Source organism: Meleagris gallopavo, chromosome 6 (assembly GCF_905368555.1).
Source record: "Meleagris gallopavo chromosome 6, MGAL_WU_HG_1.1, whole genome shotgun sequence".
In the NCBI taxonomy this organism is placed as follows: domain Eukaryota; kingdom Metazoa; phylum Chordata; class Aves; order Galliformes; family Phasianidae; genus Meleagris; species Meleagris gallopavo.
In genome coordinates, this window is record NC_139409.1 from 19,276,464 (window position 1) to 19,296,440 (window position 19,977).

General features: G+C 36.8%; 1 protein-coding gene across 2 annotated transcripts in view; it reads right to left on the minus strand.

Moving 5' to 3' along the window:
- Positions 1–19,977, minus strand: part of LOC100544965 (macrophage mannose receptor 1-like) — a 34,434-nt gene that overhangs the window by 12,321 nt on the left and 2,136 nt on the right. For both annotated transcript variants that reach the window (XM_085227315.1, XM_085227314.1), the window contains exons 2-20: positions 18,986–19,384; positions 17,960–18,133; positions 16,213–16,377; positions 15,292–15,405; positions 12,937–13,083; positions 11,942–12,124; positions 11,266–11,423; positions 10,789–10,899; positions 9,528–9,643; positions 8,955–9,103; positions 5,850–6,049; positions 5,411–5,538; positions 5,069–5,156; positions 4,340–4,475; positions 2,945–2,983; positions 2,678–2,841; positions 1,624–1,691; positions 1,079–1,179; positions 264–406 (exon numbers count right to left, since the gene is read on the minus strand). In XM_085227315.1, the coding sequence (XP_085083441.1) occupies positions 264–406; positions 1,079–1,179; positions 1,624–1,691; positions 2,678–2,841; positions 2,945–2,983; positions 4,340–4,475; positions 5,069–5,156; positions 5,411–5,538; positions 5,850–6,049; positions 8,955–9,103; positions 9,528–9,643; positions 10,789–10,899; positions 11,266–11,423; positions 11,942–12,124; positions 12,937–13,083; positions 15,292–15,405; positions 16,213–16,377; positions 17,960–18,133; positions 18,986–19,384 (2,783 nt within the window). The remainder of the gene's footprint in view (positions 1–263; positions 407–1,078; positions 1,180–1,623; positions 1,692–2,677; positions 2,842–2,944; positions 2,984–4,339; positions 4,476–5,068; positions 5,157–5,410; positions 5,539–5,849; positions 6,050–8,954; positions 9,104–9,527; positions 9,644–10,788; positions 10,900–11,265; positions 11,424–11,941; positions 12,125–12,936; positions 13,084–15,291; positions 15,406–16,212; positions 16,378–17,959; positions 18,134–18,985; positions 19,385–19,977) is intronic.

Below are 19,977 nucleotides of genomic sequence, written 5' to 3' on the forward strand. Positions count from 1 at the left end.
AATTAAGTTCCATCTTTTCTGAGTACATACTATTAAGATTTGTTCCATGGTAGCTTAGACGAGCGCTTTTCTGAAAAATAATAAAAATATATGACTATAAACGTCATCATTTTTTTAAGAATTAGCTAACAGGTTAAATTTTAAATGTGATTTTAGAAAAATCACTGTCAAAAGGTGTCTGGGAGATAAAAGGTCCCATTGTATAGCTACAGGTACATTCCTCAAGGTCTGGTACCACTGTGTATAGATGCACACTACCAAACCTGATTTTTAAATAACAGCCAGTCTTTGGGACATCCTCCTGGAGGTGAAGTTGCTGCTGGAGAAAGTGTGGCATTCACAAAACTCCCATGCCTCTCACAGATAAAGCCATGTGAATGACCACAGCTAACATCATTCCACAAACCTGAAGTTTAAACACAAATAATAAGATATTACATAAAGGACTGAAATTTGTGGAAAAGTGAGCTGGTATTTCTATATATCTGTAGCTTTGAAAACACTCTGCCGAGGAATATCAGAGTGTATTTCAGCTAGAACTACATCCTATCACCACTTGTAGGAGGGCTTTAGTCCTGCTGTGACTGTAGGAGTACTGCCCATATGATGTGGCAGACATGACAACTCCCTTGCCTCTGAGTAAAACCCACCAACAGCATTGTTATACTCAAGCCTGCAAATGTAAAGTAACACTTGCTCAGTGAAAGAACAATTGAATGTGATACTTCATACACTCATTAGGCCTTCGGTTATTTATATTATTCCTTTACTCACTATTCCCTAATGATTTTTTGAAAGAACAATTCTCCCTTTGCTTGAATGGAACATACTGCCCATACAGATGGAAAATTAATGACCAATTTGTCCCCATTCTCTAACAAAGTCAATTTCATATATTCCACTCTTATGGCTAACATTGTCCATTAACTAACGTCAAATATAAAGACCATACTTTTTACATATATTTTTCCCCAAATTACTGGCAAAAAAAAGAAAAAGTTATAGTTAGCAAGATACATTTAATAAACAGGGGAAGAGTAATAACTAAAAAAAATGTTTCTTAAAAAGTGCAACCCACCATATTTTTTATCTAAGACCACACAATATTCTTGATCAAAGGCAAAGTTGGGTTCCCCCTCTGCCCAAGGTGCATAGTGTAAAGTAGTTCCATCTATCCATCTGAAAAACATCAAAGTAATATAGTAGCTGTTAAACAGACTGTGTTCACTGAACAGTTCAGAAAAAAATATATATGCTAAAAATATATATTTTTATGTATTTACAGCTGTCTGTCTCTAGTTAGATTTAAACAAGATTAAAAGATTTTAGATAATGAGACGCATAACAAATCAAAAAGCAAAAAAACCTTCATTTTTAATAGATGCTACCTACATATTGGAAGCATGGATATCACCTATTAAGAGATAATTTAAACCAGTGATTTTGCAATGTAGTTAAACCAACAGAAGCATAAATTTCAGCATAACTCCAATATTGGTTATGTGGTTCCTGCAGGAGTACATCCAAAAAGAACTCTGGCTGTGCAAAACAGAAATTTCTGGTTTTTTTTTTTTTGTTTGTTTTGTTTTTTTAAATGTATCATAACAGAGCACATTTACCTACCTAAACTGTTGGTCAGCATTTAGGATTAATCCTATGAGATATGAATGCAGTTTGCCATTTTTTAAGATCTAAACATATGAAAAAAAAAAAAGAAAAGTACTTTCAGTTAGTGCTTTCTGTTACTTACTAGTTTTCTAATAGAAAAAAAGAAGTGCATTTTTGTGCTATTGATGCAAAGAGACGAATACATATTGTTTGAATGAACACGCATAGGACAGACACGCACCAGACAGAACTCCTGTTGAACTAAGTACCATAAATCACATAATTCTACTTTGTATCTTTACTGCTGCTTCACTACATTTGACTGCCTTACTGGTATAGTCAAAGCTTTCAAAGTTAGTTTTGAAAGATAGAAGAGAGAGTTGTGAAATGAAAACAACATAAAATATTTTAATTCTATTCAGTAAGTAAATCTTTCTTTTCCTCTTAAGCTGCAGTGTAATTCCTGTATCTCAAGCTGTCTGTTCACTAGTCCTTTCATATTCTTTTCCACACAAAAGCAAACATCTAAAATAGTGTAACACAGACAGTAGGCTGTGTGGCAGCTTTGACATTAATAAACCAAATAGTGTTATGGCAGAGGTCTGAGCCAACATCCATGCTATTTAACAGTAGGCATGCCCCTGCCATGGGCATGTACCCACCAGCATCATCTCAGGTGATGTCTGGGCAGTACTTTTGAAATACATGACAAGTTTTGAGATGGTTTGCAGCAAAATTAATTCATGAAGGTCTTGACTGTTCTTCAATCCCTGACCTGGACCAGGCTAACCCCTCTTCGAAAAGTTGTTTAGGGCAGCAGCATGATGTGGTGTGTCAGAGCTACCCTTGCAGTAGCCTCAAATCTTTGTATAACATCACATGGCTAAAAAGTAGATTTCTGTTCATTGCTCCTTATACGTTTAAATATTTTTTTCATTGAATTTTGAAATTACTGCTGATAAAATATATTAATATTATGTAACAAGCATGCCCTCCTGTACTTCACAAGCATATGCAGCAGAATATATATATGCTGTATATAGTAAAATGTAATCAAATTTCCTCTTACATATTTCCACAAAAAAATTCTTTTATTATTATCTCCAATAATAGCAAGATCTCCATGGTGGTTTCTGCAGAACATTCTGGCTTTTTCCATAGATGTACTTTCTGTGCTGAAAAAATACTGTTTGTCCCCTTTTATAATCCAGCCATCTTCTGTGATTTCATATACTGCAACACAGGAGAGGAGTCTGTATTCTGCACAGACCCTGTGAAAACTGCTGTTGTTACATGACAGCATCCTTTGAGTGTGAGGAGATAAACAGGAGCTTACTGGCAGAAGGGCTGACAGGTTCTGGTTTCAAGAGTGTTCCTGTAACGAAATGAGGAAAAAAAAAAAAAGTAAAATATTTTCCAACTGTTGAACCAGTGTAGCTGTTCAATTAGCAGAAATGATCTTAGTGACAATTAAAGTTCCATAATTTTTCTGTAATAAAACGGAAGAGTGAAAATACTATCCTTGATGTTGATATACTTTGCACAATAACTAAAAGATTATATAGATGTTGTCAAATCTAAGCAAGAAATTCAGATTCTAAACAAATTTCTTCTTAAAATAACATATATTTACTATTCATTTGTTGGTGAAACTTTTTCTGTGACATTACCTTGTGAAGAATCACATTTGACTGAAAAGCCACCAACTATCAAGAAAATTTAAATTAAAAAAAAGATATAACACTGAGTGGAATATCGGAGTAATGTATCTAAACTTGCAAGACCAAGCTATAAAAATACAAGACAAATGCCATCTTTATTTTTTTCCTACAGGAGTTCATCATAATATTTGTATTTCTCTATCTGTAATTGCATAAATGAAGTGTGCAACATATAAGCTTTGTTAAAAAAGAAAAAAGTTTGCCACCTTTTAAAAATAATTACTTCCATGTTTGGTTGAAAGATGCAAGAGATAAAAAAAATTATGTAAGTTCCACAAGCACAAAGTATTAGGACTGCTTCATTATGACATTATGTACTACTGACTCACCATGGTGATTTCTTCAGACTGTAATTGGTGCCATTCATACACTAATAGTAACTAATAAAATAGACAACTACTGTTGATGCTTTTACAGATAATTATCAGTACAACTAAGCACTCAGTTGAAGAATTGCAAAGCAAATAGCAAAGATATCTGCACAGCATCTCTTTCAGATAGATATCCATGGCTACTAGTTTTTAAGCATGAGAAGCTGGGACAACATGAATAAATGGGAATCAGATTATTCTGAAAAATTAACAAGCACAAAAATAGTCTGCAATGGAGAGGTATCAATTTGAACATTGATCCTCACTCATTGCATAAAGGAGCCTAAAGAGAGCCACCAAAGTAACTGTTCTGAAATGTGCAACCCAATAGAAAGCTATAACAGATTCTTCTCTTATTCCTCTGTAGTTGCGGTAGTTACATTTCGGAAAACAAACAAACAAAAATTAGCATACAACATAAAGTTTTAAAAATAAGGCAAAACAAGGTTGATCATTTTCAGTTGAAGCATTGTATTCTGAATGAATTGATATGCTTTGGCCTATTGTTCCACATACAGACATCCTATAAGTCAACCAGATTTTCTTTGAGCACTTAACTTGCATCACACTATCCTAAAATATGAAATTCTGCAACAGAAATGGTTTTCTAGAGGGATCTTAAAGTAAAATTTAGCCTACCTTTCTTTATTTCACAAATCCAGTCCTGGCTGTATTCACAATGCATGTTAATCCAGGAGATGGAATGCTCTTTGCTGATTGCTCCGCAATTTTCTAATGGAGTGTCGTAAAAAGAAATTGTTTTCATATAACTCACCTACAGTAGAAACAAAGATGAATAAAAATCAAAGCAATAACAGGGAAAATAGTTGAACTCTGGAAGAGAAGAGAGGTAGCTCCAAAGTTTTGAACCTCTCATTTTCTTTGTGTGGTTGCACAGCCCATGTGGGCTATTAAAGCAATGTAGCATTTTGTAAGGGGGAAAAAAAAAAAAAAAAAAACCACACCTCTCATCTTACACAGCATTCAGTGGACTCCAGCAGTCATATTAAACCTTTTTGCTCTGGTTTGAAATTGAATGAAGTTATAAATCAATAGCATGGAAAGGAATGTGGCAATATATCACCACCACCAAATAAAATTAGGAGAGATGATTCTCATCTACTTACCACCTAGATATTTATCTCCTTACTGGAACTTCACGTTATCACTGCTTTGATGGTTTAATCTCGTGGTTTATAACCTTTTTCTTTTCAAATGAGTACAAAGAACACTGACTTAGGGTTACCCAATGGTAAGGCAATCATTCCTGGTAATTCTTAATACAACTTTCATCCATGCCAGTCATGAAAATAGCCTTAACAGTGAAAGAGTCAGAACTGAAAGAAACTGGGAATGTTGTGTTCTCACCGGGGATCTATCACTCCAGGACAGCCCACCATCAGGATCCAAACGCTGCAAACCTATCCAGAAAAGCTGAGATGATGGCAGTTTCTTTCTAGAACACGAAAAGATATGTTGTGAAGAAAAGGAAACATTAGTTGTGTTTAGTTACGTAGCGTATATGGAACAATCACTCTCACACTTACTGACGGATTTGAGGACTACCCAATGCTTTGAAACCAGTGACACAAATATATGCACCAGCTGCAAGGATGGGCTAGGAAGTACTTGGTCTGTTATAGTGAGGTAGGTATAAGTGCTTCAGAGGATTCAAAGACAAAATGGTTATTAAATATTTATTTTACTTACGTTATTAAGTTTTCTATCACTCTTTGCTCTTCTTCACTATTAACAGCAGCAAGATCTCCTCCGATTTCTCTGCAGAAATCTCTGGCTTCAAACCACGTTTTCTTATGTTTTTTTTCTCTCACAAAGGTCTGTAAATAAATTTTAAAGTAGAAAACTATGTTTTAAGTGTATAAAAATAAGTCCACTGACTGCCCTGTACAATCAAAATAGGAAAACATTACATTAAGATTATCATGTATAACACAGATTAAAGAACATGCTACTTGAATAAACCTAAGTATCACTGATAAAGAGATTATTGCAGTGATTTCCTTGGGCAGTTTTTGTAAAAGCTCACTACATTCATACAGTGAGGTATCATTCTCTGAAGCTTAGACTTTTTATCAGTTAAGAACTCTTTCATCTCATAAGAAGGATTATAGGAAAAAATAACACTTACTCTGAAGCAAGAATTAGTGCTATTACTTGTATTCCAACCCAAAGGACATTTGAAATTAGAATTTTTTCCAGGAGCAAACGGACGAGTTATTTTTTCAGCTGTTTTTTTGCAGAGAAATTTTGCCTTTAGTTCACAGTTTTGAACATCCCATAGTCCAGCTGCACTTCCAGTCCGTAGGGCAACACAACCTACTTCTTTCCCTTTGTGAAATATAAAAGAAAATTAAAATGTGTTTTCAAGTAGTTCCCCTGCCTTTTTTTTTCCCCCACAGGTCATGCAATTCGTTTTACAAAAGACTGTTTGAAATATTATCTGTAGCGTCTGTTCAGTGGAGAAGCTTTCTAAAAAGAGGAAAACAAAGAGCAATGCTTTTCCCCTTTGAAAAGCGTTATAGCTTAAGTGCATTAACTTCCCCATGCCTAGCTAGCTCTTTCCTACGCCACTCACAGCAAGCATTTGGCAGCCTGTCACCCAGGAGAGATGAGGAGCACCAAGGAATGTGCATCCTACTTAAATGCCATCTTCAACACCTCATTCTCTGCTTTTGAAACCAGTGGGACAGTGGTCTATGACTGTCAAAAGCAACTTCTATCTATTACTTAGAGGCAATCTTAACTTCTAAGCACCTAGCCTAATCAAAATTCTAGATTCCCTGCCTGCGAAGTCCCCAGGTGTTCACATTCTGCAAACTCATCCCACTGTTTTGTTGTAGTTTTGTATTAGTTGTCTTTTTTTCTTTGTGTAGTCTTGACTGCTATTATAAAGATATTAAACTTCTTTCTAGCTTAACTTTAATAAGACAAATCCCATCCTAAGTCTTTAAGTATATGCCTAACCTGTGAACTGAAAAACAATGCAGAGATTTCTGAGCAAGAATTAAGTGAATTGCCTTCTGTAGCAAAAGCAGCACAGCTGTGCCAGTACAAAGCTGAAAGGACTAAATGAGTCTGAGCTTTGCAGTTCATTTACACAGTTCTCCATTGTCAAGACCCAGGCACTTTATCTAAGTGCTACACTGCAATCCCAATGGCTCCCTGGGAGTTAACTCAGGTACTTCCAGCATAGTGTTGCATTGCATGGCATCAGCTCCTCCTCAGTTAACAATGAAGACAAGTTGAAAAAAATAGACAGAAGGAATAAAATAGAGATTACATTGGAATGGCAAAAAGCTATTTGCAACCTGAGACTGAAAACCTCAGACATTCTAAAAACTCTTACTGTATTGTTTCTTATGTGGTTTTTTTTTTCCTCAATTCTATCACTTTAGTCTTTTACGCTCAGTTTGATTTTGCTCTTTTAAGCAATGAGGAACCAGAAAATAATTATTTCTACGGTGTCATATTCCAAAGATACTTCTAGTTATTATTTCAAAGGCAGAATGTTCATATATGTCATCATAGATGTGTTTTACTAATGGCTAATTGGGAGTTTAGTATTACAACACAAATTTCCTCAGTAGCACAAATCATTTCAGAAAATAGCCCTATAAAGACTTGTGAAGAGTCATTCTGACAACCGCAGCAAGTGATTCAGAAGAGCATTTTCTTTTCTGTCTACGAGAAACAGGTGTGAAATTCTGCCACATCAGAAACTGAGTATTTAATATTCACTTGCCATCAGAGTAAGTTGTGGAAAATATAATTGGCAGGGAGTCCTAGTGATCTGCATTACTTGCTCAATAACACTGGGAAAGCACTTAAGATACTGAGTTCTGATGGTCTGAAGTTGGAACAGTAGGTAGAAAAGATGGCATCACCTCTGTGATGGCCAGGTGGGAGGGAAGAAAGCTGCCTGATTACTACATGCTGACTTCTGTGCAGAAATTTGGGTAGGGCTGCTGAAATGCAGAGGAAGTTGTTCTATCATATATAGACTGGCCACTTGCAGCAGGGAGTTCAGAGGGTTGGGAGGTAGAGATAGGGGAAAGTAGACCTCAGAGAGTCAGCGCTGCTCAAGTCTGCCATGTCAACAGCGAAACAGATGTATTAGCCATTTGTTTAGATGTTATAAAAACAGAGAGCTTTTTAGGGAGCTGGGAGCATAGAATTAGTTGCAATTAAGAAAGTCCTTACAGTGCTGAGTTCAGAGCCAGAGAGAAGCAAGCCGCTTGCCAGTGCATGGGGAGAAGGAGGATGTCTGGCTGCCAAGCTATCCTGCCTATTCTGCGTTTTGTTTTTAAAATTGGTTCTTACAGTGTACATTAAATAGAACTAGCTGCAATGATTAAAAGGAAACAAGGAAACTAACCCTGTGGCGCTGGAAGTGCTTACGCAGAGGTGCTGGCAGAACACCACCAAGCTCCAGCTGCCTCCAGGCCCTACTATCATAGCAGACTAAACTTCTGTCACCAGGAAGCAGCCCTGAGGAGCCCACAAGTAATCCCAGAGCTGGAAATGACACCAACTGGAGCATATTTCTGATAATTCTACTGTAATTTATGACTCTCTGTTGAATCAACTACTGAAATATTTTCATTTGCTGGACTAAGTCAGACAGATGTCTGGAATATCAGGAGGAAAGCCTTGTGATATTTTCCTCTGACCAAAACTTTAAGCATGGCTACTTACCAGAGACAGCTAAATGCAGCAGCACAGAAAGAAAACACTGCAGGGTCATAGTAAGGGTTGTCAATGGGGAATAGATACTGTCAGGACTAGACTAAGGTCTGGGGTCTCAGTGAATGTCTGAAGTGCCTACATCTCTGCTGAAAAGCCAATGTGAAGGGAAAAGGCATACACATACTTTAAGTCTCTTTTCCTTTATATCTCTTACTCTGTGAGATGAAACATGCCTCAGGAAGGCCACTGTGATGACAATGCCTGAGTGATTGTAGGTGCTGAGAGAAGGAAGCATAGCCGGGTGCTAGCATGTATGGCAAGGCAGCAAAAAAAAATCGGGAAGATATATTCCATAACTTGCAAAAACATACAGCATGACATCTTGGGAACAGGAATGCAAAAGTATAACTGAATGACTAATCATGATGGCACTTCCTATGCAGCATTTGAAAGCATAAGAATTGCTGTACACATCTCTTCCTTAGCCTAGGGCTTTTAAGATCCAACTTTTAAACAAACTACAGAGACCGCACATACGAAGGAGTACCAGGCATTGCTGAGTTCCAGTTTGTGTAGAAAACGCCTTCACCAGTCTCCCACTTGAAGATTTCTTGCTCTTCTGTGTTGGAGAGACCAATCCAGAAGCACTTCTCAGAACTCAGACCAACAAAGCTGGTCAGGTAGGCTTGCTCATATCTGAAATGAGTTAGATGGAGATTAAACCTAGTTCTCCTTTAGCACCTTCTCAGAATCCTAAACTACAAAAGACTAGAAAGAATAAAGACTCCTTTAGGTTTAATCTTTCATGGAAATACCTCACTGGACTGAATGTCAGAGGTATTAGCTCTGAAAGCATTGGAGGCTGAGCTACATTGAAAAGCTGCTCTTTGTGGGACAGAAGCAGCTGTGATCTTTTCTTCCAAAGTACTGGAAAGCATGAAATTGTAACATATATTTCATTAGAAAAGACATACTGTATTTATTGAGTACTTCTCTCCAAGATAGACATTCTTTTCTTCTGGTTTCACTTTTTTTTTTTCCCCCTCCAAAGGGTTCTCAACTATTTTATAAAATGCCAAGATTATTCCATCACATGTATAGTTCTTATAATCTTTCATACCTGTCTTCTACAGTTGTTAAATAGCTACCAATCCTTTCACAGGTTTTCACTGCTTCTGAAAACGTTACGAGTGCATGTCCAACTAGGTAGCAGTAAGAACCATGTCTTGTCCAGCCCTGTAAAGAATGTGTAATAATACACTTACAAAAAACATGTATGTTTTAGTGCTTGAATTCCACTGTATGCTCTAAATCTATGTATTTCAATATAAAATAATGCAATAATATATCATTTGAAGCCCAGTAGGCTCTTAATTATTAAGCTTAGTGAGCATGCAGAAAGATTTAATGCATATATAAATCCCTCTCTTAGTCAACTAGTAAATCATTATTTCTAACTCATGAGAAAGCCAGAGGCACAGAATAAGTATTCAGAAGCAGATGAACAAAATATTCCTTACTGAGAATCATAGAGAATAGTCTTTTGCAGTGAGACACTCAAAATTCCTTATTCCTACAGGCTAAAAGAACTGTAACTAAACTAATTTACTAATTCAACTCAACAGTTCACCTAAAAAAGTCTGACTAGAGAACTGGAGAGGCAGCAGAAAAATTACTGGAAGATAAAATATTCAAAATTAAGGCTGAACTCTGATTTCCTCTTCCTTACTAGCTCAAGGTGTGCTTGCTGCACCCAAGAAAAGTTAAATAATAATAATAATAAATAATAATAATAATAATAATAATAATAATAATAATATCTGTGCTCTGTGTTTGGCATCTGCCTTGTTCCAGCAATGAACATCAGCTCTTCCCTGTGTCGGGCAATGGGAAATGCTACCAAATATTGAGCAATAGCAAACTGGAAAAATAAAAGAAAGAGAAGGAAAGCAGTAGGATGAAAAACATATCCTAAAATTAAAATCAGCTCATGAAACTAAGTTGATTGTGTTGATTTGACTTCATTAATATGACTACATCACATCCAAAAAAATTCCCAGTCTCTATTATGTCTTCAATAACCACATATGGTAGAACAAAATAAGAAGTATGCACAGAACCACAATAATGACTTGATTTCTTCACGGGAAGTTTTTACAGATAATAGGGTTGACTCATTAACACACACACACACACACACACACACACACACACACACACACACACACACAACCAAAATTACTTTGTTAAAAATAAGGCAACATAGTGAAAATTATAACCTTGATTTACAATCACACTTCACCAGGAACTTCAGCATAAAATGGAGTATGTGAAGAGAATGGATTTTTATTAAGCAGATTTTGCTTCTGTTTTAGTCTTACCTTTGTACAGGCAGGATCAGTCTTCACTGTTCCTGAAACTCCCTGTAGTGGCTCTCTTCTGCAGATGTAGCCTAGCTTCCTATCACAGGCACTGTCCGCCCAATATCCATCCTACACGCAGTATGAGAAGAAATGAAACATGGTCAGGCAGAATCAGTTTTCTTTGAAAACGTTCTTTATTTTTTTTTTTTTTTTATTTTTTTTTTTTTACAGTATTACTTCAATGGGAAAATAAGAATCTATGTTCTTTGAATGAATTTCAAGTTCTTGCTTAAATGTAATGTTAAATGTCACTGTCAGGCTGTTAAGGTTTGCTTAGCATCTAACACCCAACACAACCAGATACCAACATTTACCCCATTATCGCAAATTTGACTTCAAATTCAATTTAGAACAAACATCCCCGACCATTCCCTGATTTAATGCATTCATAAGATGATTAGAAATAAAAATCAAGTACAGGTGTGATGATTTTACCTCCCCTGCCATGACAACACAATCTTCTTGCCCACTGACTGCATGGGTGGGTTCTCCAGGCAACCATTTGGTATATGTCACAGGAGTCTCATCACTCCACTCAAAATACATCTGAGTGCTTAAGTCATTCATTCCAAGCCAGAGCTCATCCATGGCTTCTAAAAACAGAAATCCACCTGCGTGAGCGTGACAGTCTTATAGGAGAGAGATTTTATGGAGATGAGTTGAAATATGAGCTCATCTAGATTAAACAACAGTGGAATTTATTTTAAGACCTAATGCATGTTCTTTGTCCAAGAAGCAAAAATGTGAGATACCAGCAGGAAATGAGATCCTTTGGAGTATAATGGGCTTTTAATAATAAAGCTATCTGTAGCTACACTGTGTCTGAGGTAGATAATCAGCGCAAATACTGCAGGAACTAGAGATGTTATTTCCTTCAAGTATTTTCATGCCGTGAAAAACAAATGCAAATCAAACTGAAAACTATGAAAAATAAGAGTGCTAAAGAATCCTCTTGTTTCTGTAGGCTTGTTGTTGTGGTTTGGGTTTTTTTTCTTAGCTCTGTATCTGTGAGTTTCCATGTAAATATTCATATAAAACAAATAAGAAACTTCGTAAAATTTATGATATTGTTTTCCATTTCTCCCACGCATCATCCCATAGAAATACTCACTGTAACCAAGCTGAGACAGTACGAAGGCATGCTCTTCAGGGTTGTGGATACTGGCCAGATTGCCATTGCTCTCATTGCAGGACATTAACGCATCTTTCCATGCCCTGGGCTCTCTATGAATTATGTAACAGTGACCTGCATAGGGCAACCATCCTTCTGGGCATTTAACAGGTTCTGCATCCTCTCCAAAGAAAAACACATTTCACATTTTTAAATGATGCAAATGATGTAAAATAGCCACAATGACATTTTAAATCAACTAATTAATTAGGATGAAAACTTGCTGATTATAAATAAACACTATTTCTATTCATTCTTTCAATGTATAATGTGTTTTAAACAGCACACACTGTGCTTTTAAAGAAAATATCCTCTATTTAAATAAAAGAAGACAGTAAGGGAGACAGTGATAACTGGACTTCATTTGTGTGAAATGTTCACTTGTAGACAGGGAAACATTTTGAAAAAGCAGATATGTTTTCACACAGTATATTCCATCCAAAGATGTTTTACACATTTCTTAAAGGTATTACGACTGCAGCACAATAATTTTATGTGCAGATAGTTTTCTGTAATAAGCCTCATTAAATAAATCACCAGAGGAGAAAAACAGGGGGAAAAGTGTAGTAGAAAAGTGGTCTGTAAGAAGTTGATGTTCACCATTTTTGTAGGTCATGTGCAATCCCACCAAGAAGGTGGCATGAACCTACTGCTGTAGTCTCACAGACTTCAATAATAATGGTTTAGATCATTGCCTCTGGAATAATGAATATTAACATTAATTCGAAAATGTTTATGCAGTTGCTAAGTTCCAGGAACATCTCCAATATTTAAATATATTTGATTTAAGATATAAAACATGTTTATCCTATTCTACTCAACAAAACAGAAGAACAAATGAAAATACCTTTTTTCTTTTTAAGTAGCTGTAAAATTTCATCTTAGTTAGTCAAATTGTACCTTTTTCAAATTTTTTTTTAAGTTGCTCAACATACCTAACTGAAGACTAGAAGGACCCAGCGTGGAGTTTTCCTTTTTACAGATATAGCCAACTTTCTGCTCACATGGCCGGTTCTCCCATTTAGCATATCTTCTAGGATTTAGTACTGCACAGAGTTTCTCAGGTTCAGGAGAAGGGCTTCCTTCATAAAATAGAGAACAAATTACTTTTACGTATCACAGCTTTTACACCAGCAGCTGAAAGAACAACTTACCTTCAGCTTTTTCATATGTCAATTATGGGCGCATGTTTTCATTACCACAACTATTTTTCCATCGCAGATAAGGAAACGCGATTTAAAATAACCTATCAAAACATTTATTTTGATATTTGTTGCACAATTCACATTTTCTGCCATATTTTACTGCAGAATTACAACCTCAAAAGTAAGGCAGTCCTATGAGTTTCATGAGAGTTGTCAACTTGCATAGAAGAGACAGGACATCCCGCACTGATGGAAAAGTTGCGGTAGTCCTCCCTCTCCTTTCACCCCAACTATTTTATCAGCCTGTTCAAAGGTGTCAGTCATATATCTGTTAAGAAATACACTGCTTACAACCAGCTGCAGCACAGTTGATGTTCTTGTGCAGTCAGTAAACAGTGGACAAAAGATTCTCAACATTGAGCAGTGGCCAGCGGGGTGAGGGAGGTGATAATTCCCCTCTACTCTGCCCCTATAAGGCCCCATCTGGAGTATTACATCCAAGCCTGGAGCCCCAGTACAAGAAATATGTGGAGCTGTTAGCACAGATCCAGAGGGGGCTACGAAGATGATCAGAGGGCTGGAGCCTACGAGAAAAGGTTGAGCGAGCTGGCCTTGGAAAAGGCTCTGCGGAGACCTCATTGCAACCTTCCAGTATTTGAAAGAAGCTTGCAAGCAGAAGAGAGAGTGACTCTTCACATGGTCTGATAGCTACAGCACAAGGAAGAGTGGCTTTAAACTCAAAAGACATGAGATTTAGGTTAGACATTAGGAAGACACTTATTACTTAGAGGGTGCTGAGGCACTGGCACTGCTGCTCAGGAAGCTGTGAGCACCCCACCCCATCCCCAGAGGTGCTCAATGACGGGATGTTCAGGCCCCAGGCAGCCCTGTCCACAGCAGGAGGTTGGCACTGGGAAAGCTCTGTAGTCCCCCCCCCCAGGGCAAGCCATTCTGTGTCTGTGACTGAAGCGATACCTGGCCTGCTGCAGTAGCGATGCTGTACACAGACCATAGAAAATTAGAGCCCCCAGTTTCACAACCCATGAAACACTGCTTCGTACACAGTTTGAAGTCAAGACACAGTTATATTAACAGGACTACACGGTAATGAGCTTAAAGACCTCAGATACATTCATGAAATCAGAGAGCACACTCTGAGCTAATTTTTTTGGGCAGAAACACAGTAAGCCAGTATCTCTTAAGAAAAGACATCTGGTAATGAATTTTGTACATGTAAAGAGAGAATATAAGAACTCCAGAAGCGTGGGATGCTTAGCTTGAGAGCCAACTGTTCCTCTTCTCTGCAGGGCTTGAAGCATTGCACTAGCTGAGCAGAAGGCCCTCTACTAGACTTAATGCTGGGCTTTCCTCCCATCTGCTGTGCCAGACAAAACTAGAAGACACAAGGACCCTTTGAAAGGGCCAGAACTGGAATATATGCACATTTATTCAGCATTTTCTTCAAATGTTACCATGACAATCATTAGGAGATCTTCAGAGATGAACTGCCAATACTGTGAACTCTATTTACAGTCTCTCTCGAATTTTAAAGTGGAGAGAAGAAAGGAGGAAAAGCGTAGAAGTTGAGGACTGAGCTCACTGACAGCTGAGTCCTTGCAGGCTAAGTGTCTGATAACTCTACAAGAGCTGGAAATGCAGATTTCAGCAGACTTGAAAGCAGTCCTAGTATGCTACTTAAGGACAGGAAATAGCAGATATAGCTGCTTTAAAGTCATCTTGGATTGCACAAGAAAGACAATGGTCACAATCCAGCAATAGAGAAGGAATTGCCTACCTTTTTCCAAGGATCAGGACTCACCAAACACTCCAGCAAAAGCAATCTCTATTTTGAGATGCATCTCTTGTGGCTGCCATCCCTTAAATGAGGTTAGGGAGAGGCGGACCCAGGGAGAATGGCTTCCACCTATGTTTCCAGGGCTGGCAATGTCCCTTCACCAGTTGCTCTATCATTGGTTCAGGCAGTGACCTAATGGTTCCCATACAGCTACCACACAGTTAGTGCTTTCCTAGACTTTCACTACATGTGAAAGGACTGTAATTAATATACATTCAACATTCTTTCAGAAAAGATTAATTCTAAAAACTGATTGGAAAAAAACAAACAAACACAACAGTGATTATTACCTGGTGCCCAGTTAAAGTATCTGAAAGGAGTACCACCACTCCACTGCCACCCACTGTGGAGATTCAGACTGTTCAATCCAATCCAGAGGGGTGATCTGTTGCTGTCGATTAGATCTAGGGAACAAAAAGAACTGGAATTCTAATGACATTTGTTATTAAATGTTCTGCAGTGTCAAATTTTGGAGGAGGATAATAAATATATGCTTAGAAGTTTCAAAGTTCAGTACAGAATTTGTGCTTAAAAGTAGTACATTCAGAGACTCCATTCTGCAGTTGACATGCAAAAGGCTAGGTTGCATATTACTTTATCTGAATCTAATGCTATTCCACCGTTACGTGTAAACAGTAATCTTTAAAAACTAGAAGATTTAATTGCAATTGTTAATATTTACTTTACAAGTTCATTTAAGTTTAGTGCAATTAATACAGGGCCTTCTTCCTCCACAGTCAGTACATGAAGAAACAGTCTTTAGTTTTTCACTAGTGTTTTGTATAAAATTTGTGTGCAATCTTAAAAAAAATCTATTTCTTTAGGACTTCATGAAGAATAATGATTTCTTAACACAAAAACCATATACTTACTGCTTACTATAACAACTATCCTTTTGTAAGGCCCTTCTCTTGTACTGCTACATTAAAGTTTTCTGAGCTTGATCCAAGTCTTGCTTAACTAATTGGAAATTCTTAACTTGTTATAAAAAAATAGAAATAATTTAAAATAACAATTCCACACCTTTTGTAAGTTTCACTTTTAAAAGACATAATTTACAGTAATTTTGATCCTTCTCTGACAATACAGATACTAATATTACATTACCTACTCATAGTAATGTGGTTAAAGCACCAAAATATTAGCAATCAGTCAAGAAGTCTTAAAAATCTTTTCATTACTTGATGCTCTTTTTACTGTTTTTTGTTCACCTCTCAGATACGTCTGTTCATGTATCTCTGTGACACTTAATAACTCTGCATCCTGCTGCTCGCAGCTCTGCCTTGCTTGGTGCCAAGTGAGAGCTGACTGGAAGTTTATCTGGTAGAAGGTTCCTGTCAAGGGATCTGTACTCCAAAATCTGTCATTGTCACTGCCTGTGTGAGAAAAAAACAACTTAATACTGCAGCTTATTAAAAACATCTTACAAATTGTTATAATAACATTTAACTACAAGATTTCTCATGAAATTTGAACATTTTGGGTAAATAAGCCTCAATTAGAAAAAAAAAAACCAAAAACATACCCTTCATATATTGTGCTCTTTGTTAAGTAAAAGGGAATTTGCCATTGACATTAACAGAAGTGAGCTTTGATTCTTTAATTTCAGTTTTTCTGCCAAATCCAATACTCTTCATATTAAAAAAAAAAAAAAAAAAAAAAAAGGAGGTTAAAGAAACCAATTAAAAAAAAAAAAACTGGCTTGGTCATTATCTGCTCTGAAAAACTTTTCAGCAGCTCATAAGCTATATATGAATGAATTATTGGTTGAAATGTGACTGAAATGAAAATATTTCCAACTATGGAAACGTTTCTCCTTAATTGATGTCATCGTTAATTCCACTTAAAAAAAAAGTATGCCCTATTTCTAGACTGCATGGGTCATTTCAACTTAGAAATTGTTTTTTGAGAGCCGCCTGTTACCAAACTTCTCCCTGAATATGCACTAATACGTTGTACATTAACACTCTCTTCTGTCAAGAAAAATAGCTGTCTTCAACGATACTTTAGAAGAAAAGTTTTATTTTTTTTCAGTTGTGTTTCTTGCTCGTTTTCTTCTATTCTGAACATTCTTTTTTTAATTCTAGACCCAAGTGTATTGATTATACTGTCCAACAATTATATAATGCCAAGTTCTTCATGCATCCCCATTTATATAGTACGAATGTTTTGCCATTTATTTATTTATTTATTTATTTTTAAAAGGTACTGCATGCAAAACTACAACAGGAAATTATTTTCAGTACTGTCAGTGAAAAACACACTGGTGGTTGGCAGTTGATAATGAATAGAATCGGATTTCTCCCAACTACCAAATGGCAAATGTGAGTCTACAGTAGAGCACCGCAAAATAAGGACTAAGGCAGCATTTTCAGTAACTACATATTTTAATGCCCTTCATTCTGCTCTCAGATGCACATACATTTACTTATGGTTTTCACTAGATCATGAGGCAGACACAGAGAAGTCATTAGTTAGGAGAAAGCTGTCAATGGCCATTCTAGTAAGGTCTGTGAGACAGTTCTTCCTTTTCACTTTTCAGAAAAAAAAAACCTGCCTCTTCCCATGAACTGTTTATCAACTTTGTGATACAGAACTGGAATGATGATATCACATGAACTGATATCACAAGTAGCAATGAGATTAGGATAATTAGACTCTGAACAGCTTCTCGATTTTCAGATGCTTTAGCTAAACACAGCCACATATAAAGCCTACTGGTCTCCTCCCAGCTGTTAGCTACTTAATGACATACCGCAGCAATTCCAGCTTGACTGTAGTCCCTCAGGAATTTTTTTATTTTTTCTGTAAGGAAGATTACGATATGGCATAGATATTTCTTAGTAAAATAATGCAACTACCATAGTTTTCCTCCCATGTTAGTAACATCACTCCAATATTGCTATATTTACCTAATAGCGTTGCATTACAGCACCTACATCAGCATTTAGGACTTACTGCCAATGGGACAGAACCCATACAAGTGGTCAATGTCAAAGTTGGGGGTCGTTGCGCACCACAGCAAGCCATCCAACCGGCCAGCATCTGTGCACCCTGCATACCACTTCCCATTCAGTTGGAAAGGGAAGGTGCATGGAGCTCCATGGGAGTTTCCTAGCAGCGTAAATAGATCTACAGGGATAAAACACAAATGATAGCACAGGTGAGAGAATCTCTATCCATCACTACTCCCCAAAGATTTTGCAGAGAAAGTATTCCACATGTTATGTTAGTTAATTGGAGACCTACTGCCAGCAGCAGTCTTTCACAAAAGCTTTGCATAGATCTTGCAATTTACCATTGTCTCATGAGATCACCATCTGTAACGACTAGAAATAAGACAATTTTGTACTATGAAGAGGAACCGTTTTTGTCACATAAAATGCTATTTTTAGAAAATTATTATTTCTTTCTTCAAGTATGTTAATTTCCTGCCATCCCATATAAATTAGTCATGTATTTAATTCTTTGTTGTTTTTATTTTTTAATCATCTGAAATCTTGTGGAAGAACAGAATGGTAGCATGTATGGAATTATTTGTTTACATTTGCTATCGAAGTATTACTCTTATAAGTTTTTTGTCTTTTATCCAACATTATTAATAATATTTTACTAATATTGGAAAACAAACAAACAAAAAAACCAAAAAAACACCTAAACTAGTATTTTACTACCAGACAATTAAATAAACTGAAATGCTTAGTTTAGAGCTAATAACAAAACATAAGCTAGATACTCATTTGTTTTGAAGTTGAAAGTAAATAAACTGCAATTTTTTGCACATATACTGTCTTCTGTCTGAAGCCGAGTATCATTATATCTCAGGATGGAGGAATATGACTTGTGTGAACTGATTGTCTTCTAGTCCACCACTGCTTCAAGGGGAGCAGCTGCTGTTAGTTTACCGGGAGCAGAAATAAAATGGCCATACCTGTGATGGCAAATGAGCACAAGACACTGTCAGGATTAATCTTCAAACTTTACCTTTATGGCCTTGAGAACACAAGTCATCCATGGTTCCATAGATCTTCCATTTGTTCATTGTATCTGATCCTGAGTCCAGTACAACATGATCTTTCTTTCTTTTACCAACACTGAGAAATAAGTTCTCTCCAAGGATTACCAAGCTTGAGTTTCTGCAGCCCCATTTTTGGAATTCACTTTCTTTGTTGCAGGGATACAAAGAAATTTTAGCCTGGTCTTGCTTGTAGTGCACTCCCAGACATTGTGCAAATGCCACGCTCATCACCTGGTGGTCGGACACCCACCTGAATTTCTGTAATTCACTGTTTTTTTTGCAAGCAGCTATTGTGACTGCATGAGAACTCTGAGCAATTAGGCACAGCTTACTATCCTCATTATATATTAAAAATATTTCATTGTCTGTAAAAGAAAATAATAAGAATTAACGTGTGAACAAATACACATAGTAAGGGGAGCTTATGAGGAAGGGAAATGTCCTGCTGCTGTTTCTACACTGGTCTCCTGACTCATGTCACATGACTTGGAGTTTTGCTGGTTAGGGTTATCTGCATCACAGTTGTACACCTGACAACGTATACAGCAGTTACTCAGTTGCCTGTAAACAGAACTGCCTACTTTTCATAATTTCATATAACTCCCACTAGTTTTGGTTCACGAGGGAGAGAAGTTTCATCTACAAGGACTGTCCTAGGCTTCCCTTCAGTATTCACGTCTTTAATTCCCGCAGTGAACAGAGATGTAGCATCCCTCTACTATTTGTCCAAGACAGTAACTGCATAGGGGATTATACCCTTCCAAACACAAAAGCAAATTCCTAAGATGAGGTAGGATATTAGAATACTGTCGATATTGAGTAGAGAATAGAACAGAAAGTGTCTTAAGAACTTCTGATTGATGAACTTCTGATGATTTTTTATTATTATTATATCTGCATTTAATGCTTTAGCTCTCCTAAGGTCCAGTGTAACTTATAACAGTTTAGTAATTTATTA